Here is a 21,629-nt window from a genome sequence, read left to right on the forward strand (position 1 = left end):
ACAGTATAATGAACATCCCAAAGATAATTTACCATTTGTGTTGGGCAAGAGCCACCAACCATATGCAGTTAAGACTTGAGTCATTTCTAGCTTGGTATTTTGGCTTCCGGCAACTCCCGCGTTGGGCCATCCCACAGCACAACCTAAAGAGGCAGCCGACTCAGCTGAGTGAGGCGTTGGAAATGGTGGATTGCTCAACTTATTTGATAGCCTGCAGAAAGGAATTTCAGTGATGACAGGAGGAGTGGCACAGGGCCTCCAGAAAGGGAACGTCTGGCCATCCCAAGCCACAGACACCTCTGGCACAAGCGATACTATTGCAGGGCAAGGTACACAGCCATCCCTTTCTCTGCGGGTGTCCATCACGCCTGGTTTGGAAAATGCTGGGGACAAGGCCCGCTCCATTCGGCCCCAAAGCCACCATTCCCATTTCAGAGGACCCCATTAACGGGGAGAATTACGTAAACCTTCTGCCATCCCAGGGCACCAGAGGGGCCTGCCCAGTCTCAGGCTGAACAGCTGTAAAGTAGTGGCCTCCGATTGCCTGTTTATAAAGCCTGAGCAAAGCCCTCTCCAAAGCTAAAGTGGAAAGAGTTAATCCAGTAAAATCTCAGATCATCACTTAGGGCATCACTAATGTCTAGTTCTGCATGTCCAGTTCTGCATGTCTAGTTCTGGTGTTTCAAACTCAAACTAGGTTGGCTGGATCAGGGCAGGTGCCACCTGCATGGTCTTAGGGACCCCTGGGTTGGTGGAACAATAACAGGACCCGTGAGTGCTGAAATACTGAGTCTTGATGCAGAGAGGGATCAGGACCTCGGTGATTCAATTTAGTATTATTATTATTGATATTATTATTGTTTTATATATGAAGCTAGGTGTCCAACACTGTTCTAAGGGCTGGGGTAGATACTTGTTAATTAGGTCGGGCACAGTCCATGTCCCACATGAGGTTTGCAGTCTAAGTGGGAGGAAGAACAGGCATTGAATCCCCATTCTACAGATGAGGAAAATGAGGCACAGAGAATTTAAGTGACTTAACCAAGGTCGCACAAAAGGCAAGTGGCAGAGCCAGGTTTAGAACCCAGGTCCTCTGATTCCCAGGCCTGTGTTCTTTCCACCAGGCCACGCTGCCCCTCACAGGAGCCTCCTCTCCCACATTGAAGAAAATATTATATCTCTGGAGTTTGTGTTCTTGTCCCTAGATTTACTTGGAATCCCCCCCAGCCCCGCTCCCACTCAGAAAGCTGGAGGTCCTTTTCATGGACCGTGGGGCTGGTGTTAGACCCTGGCAGGCCCTGAGGTGGGAAATGTAAAGGCCATCTCCATGGCCCCTTCGCCCTTAGGCTGGAGCCTGGTTTCACATGACACTGCAGGCACGGTACCGGTTACCAATCAATCAAGGGGATTTATTTCGTACTTACTATATGAAGAGCACTGTACTGAATGATTGGGAGAGTTAAATGCAACAGTTGGTAGACATGATGCTGGTTAAGCAGCATATAGTAAAGCCATCTTTCTCCCCTTGCCCCAGAGCCCCATCGTTCCCTCCCATTTCCTTGGGCACTCGGGTGGAAAGAGGCTGAACGCTACCCAGCCTCTAACAGCGTGACTGTCCTGAGGCCACTGCCTCTGTGGCTTGCCAACGGAAGCCAATCTGCCTGTGCAAAGTGTAGGCAACTGTATGTTGAACATCCCAGGCCGGAGAATGGGGCAGGTCCAGGGGGGCACAAAGGCCGTGTGTTCTTCCACTTCCTGCAGCCCAAGACCAGAGCGACTTTGGGCCCAGAAGAGCCTAGTGTCTTTGGGGAAGTATCAGTCCATAGGCAGAAGAGAAGGATGATATGAACTGCGCAGTCCATGAGCTTTTTCCTGACCTTTCATTCTTATAGTTTGCCAAACCATAGTTTGGTGGTCTACATTCATAAATAACCCCATGGATCATTTTCCAGCCCATGATGACCTATCACTGAAATAGCTGGAACACTGCATTCTTCTCAGTCCAGGCTGGGCAAAAGGTGTGAAGGTCCAGTCCTTTCCAAGGTGATTCTGGGATTCCCCACCTCAGACCGGGGCCCTGGACACCTTGAAATAGGAATGGGGTTGTCTGTCCTTGTGCCCATCCGTCTACCACCTACCCTTCTGTCCTGCATTCTGGTCCACATGTCCACATCTTCCCACCAGCACCTCCCACAATCCATCCTTTTCTGCCCATAGGCCTAGGGTCTTGGCTTTGGGAGTGAATCACACACAGGACAAAGATCCCCCCTGGCCTGTGAATTCTTCCCTCTGGCTGGGCCCTCACTCTGGATATTGGCTCCTCGGGTGTGTGGGGTGGTGGGACAGGCCAACACCATTAGAAGGAAGGCAGCAGTGTTGGATCCTGCCATTTAGAGGCCCAGGGACCCCAAGCTGTGGTGGCCCTAGGCAGCTGAGGTAGGGGGTGGAATCGGGGAGGGATGGGCATATATTCCCTCATATAGCAGGTAGATAGGGAAATCTGCCGTTATTATTAATATTAATGATTCAGTATGGCCTCTGTTCCCTTAACTCCACAGAAACTGCCAACCCAAAGGTCACAAATGATCTCCTTCTTGCCAAATCCAATGGCCTTGACTCCATCCTAGTCCTCCCCAACCACTCAGCTGCCTCCGACACTGTTGACCACCCCCTTCTCCTGGAAACATTACCTAACCTCAGCTTCACTGACACTGTCCTCTCCTGGTTCTCTTCCTATCTCTCTGGCCACTCATTCTCGGTGTCTTTTGCAGGTTCCTCTTCTGCCTTGCATCTTCTAACTGTGGAAGTCCCTCAGGGCTCAGTTCTGAGTCCCCTTCTATTCTCCATCTATCCATTCCCTTGGAGAATTTATTCACTCGATGTCTTCAAGTACCACCTTTATGCGGAATGTTTCCAAATCTACACCTCCAGCCCTGATCTCTCTCCCTCTCTGCAGTCTTGCCTCAAACTTAACATGTCCAAAACATGTCCTTATCTTCTCACCCAAACCCTGTCCTCCCCATGATTTTCCCATCAATGTAGGCTGCAAGACCATCCTTCCTATTTCACAAGTCTGTAACTTTGAAGTCATCCTTGACTCATCTCTCTCATACAATCCACATATTCAATCTATCACTAAATCCTGTTGGTTCAACTTTCGCAACATCTTTAAAATCCATCCTTTCCTCTCCATTCAAACTGCTATTACATTAATCCAAGCACTTATCCTATCCCACCTTGATTACTGTGTCAGCTTCCTCGCTGATTTCCCTGCCTTCTGTCCCGCCCCTCTCCACCCCACTTCTCTCTGCTGCCCCGGTCATTTTTCTACAAAAACACTCAGTCCATGTTTTCCCACTCCTCAGGAACCTCCAGTAGTTGCCCATACACCTTGGCATCAAACAGAAACTTTGGCTTTAAAGCACTCAATCACCTTGCCCCCTCCTACCTCACCTCGCTACTCTCCTACTACAGTCCAGCCCACACAGCTCCTCTAGTGCCAACTTACTCACTGTACTTCGATCTCATCTAGCTCGCCTCCAGCCTCCCTCCCACATCCTGCTTCTTCATATGTCCTCCCTCTTCATATGGGACAGACAATTACTCTCCCTACCTTTAAAGCCTTATTGAAGGCACATTTCCTTTTTTCCCCACTCCCTTCTGTTTCACCCTGATTTGCTCCTTTGATTCACCCTTTCCTCAGCCCCACATATCTTTAATTCATTTATTTATATTTATATTTTATGTCTGTTTCTTCCTCTAGCTCACTGTGGGCAGGGAATGTATCTACCAACTCTGTTGTATTATACACTCCCAAAGGCCTAGTACCGTGCTCTGCACACAGTAAGTGCTCAATAAATGTGATTGATTGACTGATTGAATGGACATCCCAACATTGACCCTAGCAATAAGACATGATAATAAACACTCACTCACCCACCTGCCTGTGGCCTAACTGGATGAAAATCAGGCAGTAGGCCTAATGAGGACTCTACTTCTCCATCCTGTTCCCATTTTGTCATTTTTCCTGGGACACAGAGTGGTGGGGGATGAGGCCCAGGGGACTCTTTGTCTCGGAGCGAGCCAGCTGACAGCAGACACAACTGCGTCCTTGCCCTTTTGCCAGGGCAGGGATGCAGAAAAGGAGGGATTGAATGGAACCAGTTTGGGGACGAACATTTTAGTGTCCCCAGGGGATTTGAAAAGTCTTAATTATGCTGCCCTCATGCCCTCTGTGTTTGCTGACCGTCGGTACTTGAAAAGCAGCGTGACAGTGGATATAGAACAGCCTGGAAGTCAGAACGACCTGGGTTCTAAATCCTGTCTCTGCCACTTGTCTGCTCTGTGACCTTGGGTAAGTCACTTAACTTCTCTGTGCCTCAGTTTCCTCATGTAAAATGGGGATTGAGACTGTGAGCCCCAATTGGAACAGGGACCGTGTCCAACCTGATTAGCTTGTATCTACCCCAGTGCTTAGTACAGTGCCTGGCACATAGTAAGCCCGTAACAAATACCATTAAAAAAAACCCTGGAATTTGCAGTTTGATCCCCAACCGGTGTCTCCTCAGCATGCATTGGTACAGGATCACCATCTGTCCCAAGCACAACAGCCCCTCTCGTTACTGCGGCCGGAGAGGCAGAGGGCCACCGGCCTCCTGCCCTCTCGATGCCGATTGGGCTTGGGTTTGCTCCGGCCCAGGGCATGTTTCAGGAGAAAGCCTAGTGTGCTGGCTGCAGGAGTCAGTCCCTGACATAGAAGTTCTCCCCCGCTTCAAAGACTTATTGAAGGCAAGAGGCCTTCCCTGACTAAGCCCCCCTTTCCTCTTCTCCCACTCCCTTCTGCATCACACTGATTTTCTCCCTTTATTCATCCCCCTTCCCAGCCCCACAGCACTTATGTCCATAACTGTAATTTATTTATTTATATTAATGTCTGTCTTCCCCTCTAGACTGTAAGCTCATTGTGGGCAGGGAATGTGTCCATTTATTATTGTAGCGTACTCTCCCAAGTGCTTAGTACAGTGCTCTGCACATAATAAGTGCTCAATATATATGGCTGGATGAATGTATTGAAAGCTGCTGGAGGGCAAGGGAAGGAGGCCCCTTTGAAAGTGGGACCATATTGTTAATGGAAGACTAGAGTAGCTGAATAACAGGTATCCAGCAAGCCATCACCATCAAGATTTATTGAGCACCAACTGTCTGCAGAGTACTGTACTGCGCATCTACTACAGGCAGAGCACTTTACTAAGGACGATTGATGGGCACTGCAGGCAGAGGACTATACCGAGCTCCTACCATAGGTGTAGCACTGTATTGGGTACTTAGCCTGTGAAGAGCACTAAACTGGGTAGCTACTGAGTGCAGAGTATTGCTCTAGGAACCTACGGTCCCCAAAGTGCTTCTAGCACTTGTGAACAATGTATACTTTCCTTAGCACTCATGTATATATGTCTGCTCTAATAAATATTTTGACCACTCTCATAAATATGTTTATGTTTGTTTTCCCTGTTAGGATGTCCGCTCCTTGTGGGCAGGGAATGTGTCATTTCATCATTCTATATTTCCCAAGCATGAAGTACAGTGCATCGCACCAAGTGCTCAATAAATATTGCTGCTCCTAATGCTACTACGGCTATTGCTACAATTGCTACTGCTGCTGCTGTTACAGAGCACCACCCTGGCTGTCTGCTGAGCCCCAAGTTCATTCATTCAATCGTATTTATTGAGTGCTTACTGTGTGCAGAGCACTGTACTAAGCGCACTGTACTAAGTGGTGTCCTGGGTGCCTAGTGTGAGTGATGGAGCTTCTGGGGAAGGCTGTGCAGACATCAATAGTTCCAGGGTTTCGGCCCCATCCTTGTTTCTAAGTAAAACAGCTCGTTCAGAGGCCCACCCACCCCACATCCCAGTTTCTGAGGCCACTCAAGGGACTGTGGAGGGGCAGTTTCAGCAGAGCAGTCTACCAACCAGCTTAGCCTTTTTTCTGAAGAACCAGCTCTACAGGGAACCAGTAAGCCACAAGGCCGCTCTGCACACAGTAAGCACTCAATAAATATGATTGAATGAATGAATGAATGAAAGCTGCCGAAGGGCAAGAAAGGGGTCCCTTTGAAAGTATGATCATTTTGTTAGTAATAATAATGATAATAATGGCATTTATTAAGTACTTACTCCATGCAAAGCACTGTTCTAAGCGCTGGGGAGGTTACAAGGTGATCAGGTTGTCCCGCGGGGGGCTCACAATCTTAATCCCCATTTTACAGATGAGGTAACTGAGACACAGAGAAGTTAAGTGACTTGCCCAAAGTCACACAGCTGACAATTGGCAGAGCCGGGATTTGAACCCATGACCTCTGACTCCAAAGCCCGTGCTCTTTCTACTGAGCCATGCTGCTTCTCTCAATGGAATACTAGAGTAGCCAGGATAACTGGTATCCAGCGGCTCATCGCCATTATTATTTATTGAGCACCAACTGTCTCCAGAGCACTGTACTGAGCATCTACTACAGGCAGATCACTTTACTAGGGATGATCAATGAGCACTGCAGGCAGAGAACTGCACTCAGCTCCCACTCTGCCATTGGCTTGCTGTGTGACCTGGAGAAAGTCACTTAACCACTCTCCATGCACACTTCCTCAAGCAGAATTCTTTGGACACGAAACAAGCAGACCCATTGTTCAAGGAGCTGCTTCAGACTGTCCTCTTTGCCCCTGGAAATTATGTTTGCCTTTATCCACCCCTCACTGTTGGATTTTATACATTTAATTGGATACAGTCTCTGTTCCACAATCTGACAGGGAGAGCATGGATCTTATCCTCATTTTACAGATAAGGAAGCAAAGCCCCAGAGAGTTTAGTGATTTGCCTGAGGTCACACAGCAGTCCAGTGGTGGAGCCGAGATCAGAGCCCGGGCCTACTGACTCCCACCCTTGTGTCCTTACCCTGAAGGCTTGCTGCCAGGGCAGTTGTGGGTAGGTCACAGGCACTGCATTTTCCTGTGATTGCTCTTGGAAAAGCACGCCTGGTTTTATAGCCACACCTGCTACTCCAGTTTCCAGGGCAGTAGAGTGTTGGGCACACAGGGAGTGCTTACTCAGTCCCATAATATGTGAATAAAATGTGATGGGATAATGGACAGAAGGGCCAGCTTTTTCTGCATTACTTTCCCCACAAGACAAAGAGCAAGATTCTCCTAACAAGGTTGGGCCCCAGGCAGGCTCTGCAGCTGGGGCAGGCCTGCTCTGGGGATGGGCGGAATTGGGAGCACTACTGGAGAATGCACCCAAAATTATCTGGTAAAGATGGCCTTAGCCAAGGCTCTAGTCTTCTCTTAGTAACAGGCAAAGCCCCCAGTGGCCTGCGCAGGGGCCACCCTGTGACCCAGGGACCAGCAGCAGTGTATTCAGCGCAGTGCCCAGAAACTTGGACAGGTTGTGTAATGGCTGGTGGGAGAAGGTACCTCAGTTCCCAGGAGATCAGGGAAAGCTATTTGCCTCAAGCCAGGAGTAAGTTTACCCTCTCTTCTCACTTCCAGTTCCCAACTCTGCCCTCAAGGCTGGCCCCTTAAACCAGGGCCTTTCTCACCAAATCCTCATCCTATAGGATTTTCCCTAGCAGGGAGCAGGGTCAAGGGTCCCTGACCCGTGTTGTTTCCACAGCAGCCCCCAGTGGGGCTGCGCCAGCGTCCGAGGCCTCAGCCATGGCCACAACCAAGTCTTCTGGGAAAGGAAAGGGCTCATTCTCCACCCATCATCCCATCCACGCCCACCCAAATGGTGCTGTTTTTCTGAAACAGAATGAGCTGTGGTGATTATATACGTGCTAGCAGCTTGATTTGTTACTGTTTTGTTGTACTGCAAAGTTCATTTACTCAAAATAATCTGCGTGCATGTTTGAAGTATTTGGGCCTTGGTAATTAATTTTTAGCTGAATTGATTTCCAAATGCAAATCAGTGTGAGCAGTTATGCTTAGAGAGTGTTAAATATTCTGAGACTGAGTTTCTTTTTTAAAGAAATGCAAGTTTCCCTAGTTGGGGCAGGGGAATAGTGAAATTACAATCTTCAATCTCCCTCCTACTTAGATTGGGAACCCCATGTGGGACAGGGATTGTGTCCACCCTGATTAACTAGTATCTACCCCAGGGCTTAGAACAATGGTTGACAGGTAGTAAGTGCTTACCAACTGCCATAATTATTATGGAGCAGAGTGATTCAGCCAAGATTCGCAAAGGTGAAGTAGTAGCAATCTGGTGTTCCTGGATCTCTGTTCCCACCTTAGGCTTCCTTGGATTGGGCAGAAATAAAAGCATTCCAGGGCCATGAGTGAATCCAGAGGCCAGGATAGTCCCATCCGGCCCAAGATGGAAGTGGAGTGCCAGTACAGTCTTCCTCTCCCCACAGCACTGGTCTATATTTGTACATATTTATTACTCTATTTTTATTAATGATGTATATATAGCTATAATTCTATTTATTCTGATGGTATTGACACCTGTCTACTTGTTTTGTTTTGTTGTCTGTCTCCCCTTTCTAGACTGTGAGCCCATTGCTGGGTAGGGACCATCTCTATGTGTTGCCGATTTGTATTTCCCAAGCTCTTAGTACAGTGCTCTGCACACAGTAAGCGCTCAATAAATACGATTGAATGAATGAATAAATAGTGAACAGCACCCCGGGCTTGATTTAGGAAGATAGTTGTGCCTTCTGGGCTCATTCCCCTCATCGCCCCACTCCAGGACTCAATTTCCCCATCTGCTGACTCATGGTCCATACGGGTACATTGAAAGGAAAGGGCCAGGTGGCTGGAAGCTGCCCCACTGCCCCACTGTAACTCTCCCTCCCCTGAGAACTTCACAGGATGTAGTCCAGAGGGAGTTAGTTCCTGGTGTTGAAGGTGGGAGATCAGTGGGCCTTGAGCTTACTCTGTGTGCATTGTTGCAGGTGACAGGATCTCAGAGAGGCAGGGGATCCCAGCAGGTAATCTTGTCCAACCCCCGCCTTTGGGCAGAAGACTAACCCCACCTCCCGGATTGGTGGTTTGCTTCCGGCCCTCCCCATTGTGCCACAGGGGAGTAGGTGATCTCCGTGTTCACAGGGCCAGGGGCAGAGTCTGTGCTGCAACCTGAAGGTCAGAGGACAGGGCACCAGCGTGGCCTAGAGGAAAGAACACCAGACTGGGAGTCAGGTGGAGGGGACAGAGCGGAAGGGGCAAGATCAGGAGAGAAGGAGGAGAAGGGGGGAGGAGGATGCCAATCTGGACTAGAAAAATCAGCTTGCCTTTTGGTGCCACTAATGGCTTAATGCAGTCATTAGTGCTTATTTCCTAATTGAGTTGCTAACAACAAGAGAAAGCCACAAAAGATCCTGAGCTTCATGGAAAGCACAGCTTGAGGGAATGCATAAGGTCAGCTGGAAAAGGAGGAAGGGAGCCCACCCATCCCCATCCCTACAGACAGAGCTGACAGCAATGGCTAGAGCAGACTAGCCAATTTCTGGTGCTTCCGGGGACCCAGGGACTGCAGGCTTGGGAGGAAGGAGGTGGGAGGAAGCACCCAGGATAGGGACAGAGGAGATATGTCCTCTGTCTTGGAGGATTCTCCATTCCTAAAGCCAACACTTGGCTGAGGTATAACCAGGCAGCTGCAGGGCAGCAATCCGATCCAGAACACTCTTTGGTATCCCGCAGCCCATTTGGTTCATTCATTCATTCATTCATTCAATCAATCGTATTTATTGAGCTCTTACTGTGTGCAGAGCACTGTACTAAGCGCTTGGAAAGTACAATTCAGCAACATATAGAGACAGTCCATACCCAACAACAGGCTCACAGTCTAGAAGGGGGAGACAGATAGCAAAACAGAACAAGTAGACAGGTGATTTGGTTTAGTAGACAGTAGATTTGGTTCCTCTGATCCCCAGGCCCTGGGCATCCGATGCCCCCAGCACTACCACCTTGGGCCCCTCCACACCTTTGAAGCCCTTGTCCTAGTAATGGTAGTGGTGGTAATACTAGTAGTACTCGTAATACTAGCAGAAGTAGTAGTACTAGTAGTAGTAGTAGTACCACCAGAAGCAGTAGTACCAGTAGAAGTACTAGTGGTATTAATAGCTGTAGTAGGAGTAGTAGTGGTGGTGGTAGCAGTTGCATATAGTGGCATTAGCAGTAGCACACAGTGCACCCACTTGGTGTGGGGATTGTTCAAAGCCCAAAAGAGTGACTTGATCTCTGCTGGTAGCAGTCCCCTCTGGGCTGTTTCTGGGGATCCAGACAGTCCCAGATGTAGGTATAGAGCCTGTCTCTGAAGGCCCAGGAGTAAGTCAGGGATGTCATGGAGGGGAAATGGGCCACGTTTCAGGGTGCCAGAGTGTAGAGCAGTGTAATAAGCACTTGGGAGAGCACAATATGATAAAGTTGACGACGTGATTTCTGCCCTTGACCTGCTGGGAAAGACAAACATTAAAAGAAAGAAAAAATAGGGGAAGCAACAGATTATAAGGATAGTGTTGTGGGGATGCAGGTGAGGAGAGAATCAAAGTGCTTAAGGGATACAGACCCAAGTGTTTAGGAAAAGTAGAAGGGACGGTGAATAGGAGAAATGAGGGATTAATCAAGGAAGGCCTTTTGGAGGTGGTGTGATTTTAGTAGGGCTCTGAAGGTGGGAAGAGTGCTGTGCTGACAGATATGAAGGCAGAAGGGGAGGCTATGGGCAGATTTTGGAGGTGAGACAGATGAGACTGAGGTTCAGTGAGCAGGTTGATGCTAGAGGAGTGAATTGTGTGGGTTGAGGTGTAGTGGGAGATCAGCAAAGTTAGGCAATAAGGAGAGAACTAATTGAATGCCTTAAAGCTGATGGTAAGGAATTTTTATAAGATGTAGAGATGTATGGATAAACATTGAAGGTTTTGTGGAGTGGGGAGACATAGACTGAACATTTCTTTAAAAAAATGTTCTGGGCATCAGAATGAAATAAGTACTGGAGTGGGAAGAGACAGGAGGCAGGTAGGTCAACAAGGAGTCAAGGTGGGATAGGATAAGTGATTGGACTAGCATGGTAGCACTTTGAATATTCTGTAAAATCTGGAAGAATCGCTATTTCTGAGAGAAACCAGGCCAGGAGACTGCCACTTCCTTCTGCAGAGTATTTCCTACTTCTATTTTGGGTGGTGATATGCTCACCCAAAAGTTGGTTTTCAAAATAAAATCTCTCTTGGAATCAAAAAACCCTTCACCCATCATCATCATCATCATCAGTGGCAGTTTACTGAGCGCTTACTATGTGCAGAGCACTGTAGTAAGCACTTGAGAAAGTATAACACAACAGATTTGGCAGACGCATTCCCTGCCCACAATGAGCTTTCAGCCTAGAGGAGGAGGCAGACATTAATATAAATAAACCATTTATAATATATAATTTAAATATATGCACATAAATTCTGCGGGATTGAGGGTGGGGAGAGTATCAAATTCCCAAACGTCACAGATCCAAGTGCACCCAAATACATTTGCCCATTGTTCTCTCCTACATCATCAGCGTTAAATGACCATCCCCACCATGCTAGGGACTCGGGAGAGTAGAATGAAAGCCACCCAGTTTTCTGTTGCATCATCTGAGACTGCTTCTCCATGTCTTTAAACCATGGGTTCTGTCTTTTTTGCAGTGGTGCTCCAGGCTACATGAGGGCCACGATGGCTTTCCTTTTGCCAAGCACTCCCAGAGGCCCTTCTGCACAGATGACATGGTGGGGGTTGGTGGGGGGGGGGGGGGGGGAGGCCCTGACTCACAGGGATCACATGAGATTAGCTCGTTTCAGAAATGACAGGAACAGCAGTGAGTGTGCCCGGAACGGCAGAGGTCACCCTGGGATTGTTTGGCAACACTCTCCATTTCTGAAGTAAACACTGAACAGATGCCCCAATTATTTGTTGCCATTAATAATAATAATAATAATGATGGTATTTGCTAAGCGCTTACTAAGTGCCAAGCACTGTTCTCAGCACTGGGATAGATACAGGGTAATCAGGTTGTCCCACACGGGGCTCACAGTTTTAATCCCCATTTTACAGATGAGGTAACTGAGGTGCAGAGACATTTAGTGACTTGCCCAAGGTCACACAGCCGATAAGTGGCGGAGTCAGGGTTAGAACTCACGACCTCTGACTCCCAGCCCAGGCTCTTTCCACTGAGCCACGCTGCTTCTTATTAGGGAGGCAGAGCAAGTTCTGCTACCTTAGCCCCATCTGATCAGAGCTGGGAGCAAGATGCTGCAGCAAATGAGCATTCTACTAACCACATCTGGGCTGCCCAGGTCAGGCCCATGAGGGCTTTTGGTGGCCATTACCACCTTCTCTTGAGCCTGCTCCTGCCTCCCTGCCCCACCCCGGGCATCGGAGAGTGCATGAGGAGGAGGAAAACACCCAAAGCAGCATGGCAAAGTGGGTATGGGCCTGGGTATGGGCCTGAGATTCAGAAGGTCATGGGTTTAAATCCTGACTCCACCACTTGTCTGCTATGGGACCTCGAGCAAATTCCTTCACTTCTCTGGGCCTCAGTTACCTCATCTGTAAAATGGTGATTGAGACTTTGAGCCCCACGTGGGACAGGGAGTGTGTCCAACCCAATTTGCTTGTATCCACCCCAGTGCTTAGTACAGTGCCTGCTTAACAAGTACCACTATTATTATTATTATTAAATAATATCATTAAATCTCCCACTTCTGGAGAGCAAGATCACCAATCTTAACTGGAAACTTGTCTGGGGGTTAAGCTGAGCAGCATGGGTAGGAGTATGCAAATTGTAGGTACCCCTCTAAGTCTGGGTAGAGCTTTGGGTAGAGCCCTACTGACTGACTCCTGGGAAGAGGGAAGAAGCCAGCTCCTTCCTGAAGCAATGCCAACAGTCTCATTAAGCGTCTAATTGAGCGCCAGTTCTTGACCAAGTTGGGAAGAAGGAAGAGGTCATGAAAGATGCTGGTTTCTGAAAACGGGACAGTTAGTCCTAACTGAAAAGAGAGTATGTTGTGGCCCTTCCTCCAGAAATGTGTTGCCAGCTCTCAATTCACCATGATACTGAGGGCAGAGCATCCCAAAATTCACCTTCAGCTCTTCGTATCCGGCCCCTTTCTTACCCCTTTTAATTTCTGCCAGCTCAGGAGCAGGATGGGCCAGCCTGGGTTTCTGTTTCATCCCTCGGGTGTTGAGCAAATGAGTGGGCCAGGGGACAACCGCCATCAGGCACAGGAGAAGCCAGAATGTGGGTAGTCTACAAACTGGCTGACCACCTCTGGTGGGTCCTAGGCAGACTGAGCCACCTGGCCACATTTCCTGGATAAGAATACCAAAGGAAGTTTGCCCTGGGCTGGAACAGGGGGCTGGAAAATCCCTGGCCTGGAGCTGTCACTGGTCCATATCTGCAGTCTCAATTCTGGCAGAATTGTGGGCGGACAGCGGGCAGGGTTGCTGGGTTTCCAGGACTGGGGATGTAGAATTCCCCACCGGCCTCCATTTGGAGTGAAGAGGCCATTGGAAGGGAAGGTGGGGCCTGAGGAGATGGACATGGAGTAATCATCTCTTGCCTTTTCTATTTCCCTGCCGTATCACCTGCCCATCCCCTCGTGGGTGACAGCCGACACTGGGACCTCTGGGGCCTGTGCCTATTGAAACCAGCCTGTTTGCCAAAGTGCCTGGTGCGGCTGCCAGAAACGATTGTTCCCTGCCACAGCTAGAAGCAGAATGTGCCCTTGGAGAAGAATTTCAATAGGGACGTGGCATTGACAGTTTGGAAAAATCGTCATCAACAGCATTTATTGGGCAGAGTGCTGTGCTGTGTGCCATGTATATGCAGAGCATTGTCCTGGGCATGAGCTGGGTGGAGAGCACTGTCCTGGGTATTAGCTAGGTGGAGAACACTGTTGTGGATATTAGCTGGGTGAAGAGCACTGTCCTGGGTGCCAAGTGTGTACAAAGCACTCTCTTCCATATTAAACTGTGTTCAAAGCTGAGCACCAGGTGTGACTAGAGCAATAACCTGGATACCAGATGTGTGCAGAGCACTGTCCAGAGTGCCAGCCGCCTGCAGATATTATTCAAATCAATCAATCAGTCTTATTTATTGAGTGCTTACTATGTGCACAGCACTGTGCCAAGTGCTTGGGTGAGTACAGTACAACAGAATTTGCAGACACATTCCCTGGCTATAATGAACTTATAGTGTAGAGGGGGAGACAGATATTAATATTAATACATAACATATAATTTAAAGATATGTACATAGGTTTTGTGGGGTTGGGGTTGGGGCTAGTACTAAATGTCCAAAGGTGACAGACTGAAATGCTTAGATGACGCAGAAGGGAGAGAGAGCCAGGGAAAAGAGGACTTAATCAGGAAAGGCCTCTGGGAGGAGATATAACTTTAATAATACTTTGAATGTGGAGAGAGTTGTGTTCTGATATACATGGAGGGGAAGGGAGTTCCAGGCTAGGGGAAGGACTTGGGAAAAGGGCTGGCACTGAGATGGACGAGATCGGGGCACAGTGAGTAAGCTGGCACTAGAGGAATGGAGTGAGCAGGTTGGGCTGTAGTAGGAGATTAGTGAGGTGAGGTAGGATGGGGCAACCTGATTGAGTGCTTTAAAGCCAATGGTAAGGGGTTTCCATTGGATGCAGAGGTGGATGGGCAGCCATTGGAGGTCCTGTATATATGTATATATGTTTGTACATATTTATTACTCTATTTATTTATTTATTTTACTTGTACATATCTATTCTATTTATTTTATTTTGTTAATATGTTTGGTTTTGTTCTCTGTCTCCCCCTTCTAGACTGTGAGCCCACTGTTGGGTAGGGACTGTCTCTATATGTTGCCAACTTGTACTTCCCAAGCGCTTAGTACAGTGCTCTGCACACAGTAAGCACTCAATAAATATGATTGATTGATTGAGGAGTGGGGAGACACATGAACTGAACATTTTTGTTGATAAATGATACATGCAGCAGAGGGAAGTTTGGGTCGGAGTGGGGAGAGACAGGAGGCTGGGAGGACAGCAAGGAGGCAGATGCAGTACTCAAGGTGGGATAGTATAAGTGTTTGGATCAGCATGGAAGCAATTTGGATGGAGTTTGGATCTCAAACAAAAATCTCTCAAGAAAGAGTTCCTGCACAGTGTCATCAAGCAAGTACACCATCAGGAGAGGAATTTCCTTTGAGAAGAGATTCCCACATAGGGATCATCAAAAGAAAGGAGGAACTTGCTCAGTTTAAAGGACTCTGTCAAACTGGGAATTTAGGAGAGGTGTCTGGGAAGCATCTGGGAGTGTGGATTATTTGTCTGTAAGAAACCCAAGCTTTTGCTATAAAGGTATGCATCTACCAGATTACGGTGGAATGGTGCACCCTGGTGTGTAGGACTAGTGGGTCGCTATAATAATGATGATCTGTCATAAGCCGTGATCCTGGTGTGTGGTCCCTTTGGTACCGGTTACCAAGTGGAACAGTCCTGTTACCTGAGGGGGTCAAGTGGTAACAACTTCACCAAGACACTTCAGGTTGTGAGCAGAAGGCTAGTGGGGACTTCTTTTCTGTGAGTGGGTCAGAAATGGGAGAGAGTGGAGGGGCAGAGAGAGGAGAGGGATTGGTGCAGTGGGAGGAAAGGGAAGGGCAGGGGAATTGTGGGGGGCGGGGTGGGGGAGTTCAAGCATGGCTTGAAGCAGCATGGCTCAGTGGAAAGAGCACGGGCTTGGGAGTCAGAGGTCATGGGTTTGAATTCCGGCTCCATCACTTGTCAGCTGTGTGACCTTGGGCAAGCCACTTAACTTCTCTGTGCCTCAGTTACCTCATCTGTAAAATGGGGATTAAGACTGTGAGACCCACGTGGGACAACCTGATCACATTGTAACCTCCCTAGCGCTTAGAACAGTGCTTTGCACATAGTAAGCGTTTAATAAATGCCATCATTATTATTAGTATTATTATTCAAGCTGTCCACACCTGAAGAGCAATGAAGCCTGTATTTCAGCTAAACAGCCCATTCCACCCCCCTCACCAGGCAGCCAGAATGGGATCCCAAACTTATCCATCAGTATTATTGCTTGAGAACCTCCTGTGTGCAGAGTGCTGTAGCAAGTGATTGGGAGAGAACAGTAGAGTTAGCAGACATGGTATCCGCCCTCAGGGAGCCTGCAGTCTAGTTGGAGAGACAGTGAAGTTTACAGCTAGGAGGAAAAGGGCCTGGATACCTGAGTTTGCGCCTAGGAAATAGGGCATGTAAGATATGCATATGAATGGGCTATAAGAGGGTGTGAGTTCATAGGTGCTCTGGTTGTGCAGAAATGCTGAGGTAACAGTTGGGGGTTATAGCCTGGAAAGGGTAGAATTTAAACAGGAAAGGTCTCTTGGTAGAAATTGAATTTCAGGGAGGCTTTGAAGATGATCTGCTGGATTTGCAGTGGGAAGGAGATCCAAGCAAGGGAAAGGGTGTGGACAAGGGGTGGGAGGCTGGAGCGACAAGGACAAGGTCCAATGAGTAGGTTAGCTAGAGAACTACAGAAAGTACAAGTTGGGGTCCGGTGGGGGAGAGAATAGATAAGTATAAAGGAGAGAGTTGATTGATTGTGTGCCTTAATTCCAATAGTTAGGAGCTTCTGCTTGATGCAGAGAGGAATGGATAACCACTGGAGGTTTTTGAAGAGTGGAGAGATGTGGGCAAAATGACATTTCAGAAAATTGATCCAGAGTGAAATATGGGCTAAAGAGGGGGAGGCTGGTGGCTGATACATGTCTAAGACTGAGCTCCTTATCTTCCCTCCCAAACCCTGTCCACTCCCTGACTTTCCCATCACTGTAGACGGCACTACCATCCTTCCCGTCTCACAAGCCCGCAACCTTGGTGTCACCTTTGACGCCGCTCTCTCATTCACCCCACACATCCAATCCGTCCCCAAAACCTGCCTGTCTCACCTCCACAACATCGCCAAGATCCGCCCTATCCTCTCCATCCAAACCGCTACCTTGCTGGTTCAATCTCTCATCCTATCCCGGCGGGATTACTGCATCAGCCTCCTCTCTGATCTCCCATCCTCCTGCCTCTCCCCGCTTCAGTCTATACTTCACTCTGCTGCCTGGATTATCTTTGTACAGAAACACTCTGGGCTTGTCACTCCCCTCCTCAAAAATCTCCAGTGGTTGCCTGTCAAGCTATGAATCAAGCAAAAACTCCTCACTCTGGGCTTCAAGGCTGTCCATCACCTCGCCCCCTCCTACCTCACCTCCCTTCTCTCCTTCTCCAGCCCAGCCCGCACCCTCCACTCCTCTGCCGCTAACCTCCTCACTGTGCCTCGTTCTCGCCTGTCCCGCCGTCGACCCCTGGCCCATGCCCTTCCCCTGGCCTGGAATGCCCTCCCTCCACACATCTGCCAAGCTAGCTCTCTCCCCTTCAAAGCCCTACTGAGAGCTCACCTCTTCCAAGAGGCCTTCCCAGACTGAGCCCCCTTTTTCCCCTCCGCCTCCCCTCCCCATCACCCCCTCCCTCCCTCTGCCCTAGCCCCTTCTCCTCCCCACAGCACTTGTATATATTTGTACATATTTATTACTTAGTTTATTTTACTTGTACATATTTACTATATTTCATTAATGATGTGCATATAGCTATAATTCTATTTATTCTGATGATTTTGACACCTGTCTACTTGTTTTGTTTTGTTTTCTGTCTCCCCCTTCTAGACTGTGAACCCATTGTTGGGTAGGGACCGTCTCTAGATGTTGCCGACTTGTACTTGCCAAGCACTTACTTGTACATCCCAAGCAATGTACTTACCATTGAGTGAATGAATGAGTGGATGAATGATACAGTCTGATGCAGGACTTAGCCAAGAATATGGCAAGTGTCTGGACCAGCTGGGTGGTTGTTTGGATGGTGATTGTTTGTGAAATGTGAAGTTTGAAAGAGATGGGGGAGTCGAGGATAATGCCAAGGTTGCAGTTTTCAAGGTCAGGGACGATGATGGTATTGCCAGCTGTGATAGGAAAGTCAGGTGGAGAAGTGGACTTGGGTGGGAAAATGAAAGTTAATTTTGGACATGTTGAGCTGGAGGCACCAGTGAGATGCCCATGTAGAAGTAACCTGGAGACAGGAGGAAATGTAAGATTGCAGAGAGCTCAGGGCTAGCAAGGTAGATTAGGGAGTCATTGGTGTAGAGGTAACGAGAGTCTATCATGACTGGTTAATGTGGTTTTCTGTGGAGCCAAGTTTTCCATTTATTTGAACAAAATCCCAGAAATGAGACCATGGAACCCACTGCCCCATGCACTTAGCACCAGAGGGGCAAGGCAGACCATAACTGACCATAATTGGATTCGGAAAGGACCCGAGGAGCTAAGATGGCTCTTGCCCTGCCCCCTGCCAGCTGAGGCCTAAGTCTTCTCTCAAGCTGGGTGCAAGCTCCAGTCTACATGGTGCAAACTGGGCCTGGGGTCATTGCAGCGCGAGAGGGAGCTAGGTTCCAATGACATTGGGCTGGGGGCACCGTAAGATGAGCGGGGGCTAGCCGTGAACAGGGAGGAAGGCCGGGGCTCGGACTCCTGGAACCTCTGGCATCTCTGCAGCCACACAGACCTGTGTGGTTCTGTAGGCCTTGCGACTGGGCCAGGCCGAGACCAGGGCGCAGATGACTCCTCGTAGGAGGCAAAGAGAGCTGCTGGATTCCAGCCCTGGTGCCCTGTGCGGACTAGAGGGAAGGGGAGAGAGCAGAAGATGTTGCTCCTCATTTAGGACCTTTTAATTCCTTTTCCTTTCCCCTCTTTCCCTCCGAAGCTCTAGTGGAAAACGTAAAGGCCTGGGAGGCAAGGGAACCAGGTTCTAATCCTGGCTCTGCTACTTGTCTGCTGAGTCACCTTGGCCAAATCACTTCACTTCTCTGTGTCTCAGTTTCCTCATCTGTAAAATGGGAATTACATTCCTGTTCTCCCTCTCCCTTAGTCTGGGAGCCCCACGTAGGGCAGGGACTGTTTCCGACCTGTATGTACCACCGTGCTCGTCACATTGTAAGCACTTAACAATTACCACAGCTATTATTATTAGCCTTCCTTTCTCTTCCTCCCTCTTTTACTCCACGTCTTTCTTTCCCACCCCCCCTTCAAGCCCCACCCCAAGTTCAGCCCATGCTTAGAATTGGAAATTGACTTCCCCCAACAGGACATGCTGGAAAATCCTAATTGTGCCTCTCTCATTGTGTCTGCCGCAGCACTGGACCCTGCCAAGGACCCCTGCCTGAAGGTGAAATGCAGCCCGCACAAGGTTTGTGTGACCCACGACTACAGGACCGCCACATGTGTGAGCCGCAAACAGCTGATGCACAGGTAAGTGGCCACCTGCCCACCTCAGACAGGGACCCCCTCAGGAGGGACCCCCATGTCATGCGGGATCCCACCGTGGACAAGGCCATGGGCTGCGCCCATGGCCAGTTTGCCCAGGGTGGTCCAGCAGAGCCCCGGTAAGAATCGGGGCTGTCCGTTGGAGGACGCGGCAGAGCTTCTGCCCTGCCTCCTCCCAGAGGGCCCAGCTGGGGAGCTGGCTTGCGTCAGAGCGTTATCGAGCAGCCACTTTCCACCAGCCAGTTGTGGTTACTGAGTGCCTGCTGTAGGCCCAGCACTGTACTGGGCGCTTAGGAGAGTGCAGCAGAAGTATAACAAGTTTTGGTCCAGTTAGTGCTATTTACTGAGTATCTACTAATTGCAGCACACTGTCTATATGCTGGGAACAGTGCCACAATAGCAAGACCCACTTGCCCAGCCCTCCAAAAGGTTACAGTTTAAAAGCCCTCAATCCCCACTCTCCAGTCAGCCCATCACTGTCCTCCCTTCCCAGCACACCAGCACTTACAGCAGAGTTTGACTCATAGTAAGCGCTTAACAAATACCATAAAACATAAACATTTATCCTATCCTTCCCCGATTACTGTATCAGCCTCCTTGCTTACTTCCCTGCCTCCTGTCTCTCCCCACTTCAGTCCATACTTCACTCTGTTGCTCAGATCACTTTTCTACCAAAACATTCAGTTCGTGTTTCCCCACTCCTCAAAAACCTCTAGTGGTTACCCATCCACCTCCACATCAAAGAAAAACTCCTCAACATTGGCTTTAAAGCACTCAATCACGTTGCTGTCTCCTACTTCACCTCGTTACTCTCCTACTAAACCCAGCCCACACACTTTCCTCCTTGAATGCCAACCTTCTCACTGTTCCTTGATCTCATTTATCTCACCACCAACCCCTCGCCCATATCCTGACTGTGGCCTGGAACTTCCTCCTTTTTCATATCTGACCAGCAATTATTCTCCCCACCTTCAGTCTTATTGAAGGCACATCTCCTCCAAGGGCTTCCCTAAGCCCTCGTTTCCTCTTTTCCCCGCTCCCTTTATTCACACACCCCCACCCCAGCCCCATAGCACTTATGTACATCTCCATAACGTATTTATTTATATTAATATCTGTCTCCCCCTCTAGACTGTAAGCTTACTGTGGGCAGGGAATGTGTCTCATATTGTTATATGGTACTCTCCCAAGCACTTAGTACAGTGCTCTGCACACAGTAAGATCTCAATAAATATGAATGATTGATTGATAGCGGAGGCAGACAGGCACACACTGTTTAAAGACAGTGGGAAGAGGAGGAAGAGCAAGGGCATGGGTCTGTCAGTTTGAGTTAGTTGATTACATCAGTGAATGTCCGATTAAATACCTTCTGTGTCTGCATCAGTGCAGAGGATGGGTCTGAGTGCCTAAGTATGAATGGTATGAATACATAACCAGGGGCTTAGGGCCTGTGCAGATTATCTTGTATCTGGCCTAGCCCATAGTGAATGCGTAACAAATGCAATAATAATGATAATGATGATGGTAATAATAACCATTGTTATTATCGTTAGGTGAAAGGACTTGCCCCAGGGTCCCTCTGCCAGACCAACACGGCCAGGATTACCCAGACCAGGCCCTGAGTCTTAGGGTCTCTGTGTTGTGCATCCTCCTTGGTGATGCATCCTTGTTGTTAGGCTCAGGAACTATGTGTAATTGCTGAATTCAGGACTCCACACATACTGGGGGAAGCCCTTTCCTGCCTCAGGAACTGAAATCTTGGGTCCACCTGGTATTGTCTGTGCACCATCCCCAGTACCTTCCCAGGTGCCCCCCAGCTCTGCTCAGTCCTCTCTGGGCTGTTTTCCAGGGTCAGCACCCTCCCCTCCTCCACCCCTGGCCAACTGAGTCACTAGGAAAGGGTTTCACCCACCTAAGAATCTGGACAACTTCCCAGATAAACATCTGCCCTTCCAGATTACGCTGCAGATGCTCCACTGACCAGGAGGTGGTGTTGACAACTCTATTTGTTGTCCAATCAGGAAAGTAATCTATCTTTCTGTGAAACATCTGGAAGCAGCCTGCCTGCATATCTGGCTTCCGTCACCACACCAGGTCACCCTGACCTGCCTGCAGGCAATGCAGGGGTTGCTATACACCGTCTCGTGGCTGCATCAGCCGGGGTATGACTTGCTCTTTAACCTGGACTGCCTGGGCAGGGCAGTTTAGGCCAGAGGAAGTGAGAGACTCACCCTTAGCAAATCTCTCCTTAGTCCCCTTG

At 48.9% G+C, this 21,629-nt stretch overlaps 1 protein-coding gene across 2 annotated transcripts in view; it reads left to right on the forward strand.

The window, feature by feature from the left end:
• The window catches only part of SPOCK1 (SPARC (osteonectin), cwcv and kazal like domains proteoglycan 1), a 479,410-nt gene that overhangs the window by 337,430 nt on the left and 120,351 nt on the right, over positions 1-21,629 (forward strand). For both annotated transcript variants that reach the window (XM_038772269.1, XM_038772270.1), the window contains one exon: positions 19,240-19,354. In XM_038772269.1, the coding sequence (XP_038628197.1) occupies positions 19,240-19,354 (115 nt within the window). The remainder of the gene's footprint in view (positions 1-19,239; positions 19,355-21,629) is intronic.

The sequence above is a fragment of the Tachyglossus aculeatus genome, chromosome X1 (assembly GCF_015852505.1).
Source record: "Tachyglossus aculeatus isolate mTacAcu1 chromosome X1, mTacAcu1.pri, whole genome shotgun sequence".
Lineage (NCBI taxonomy): Eukaryota > Metazoa > Chordata > Mammalia > Monotremata > Tachyglossidae > Tachyglossus > Tachyglossus aculeatus.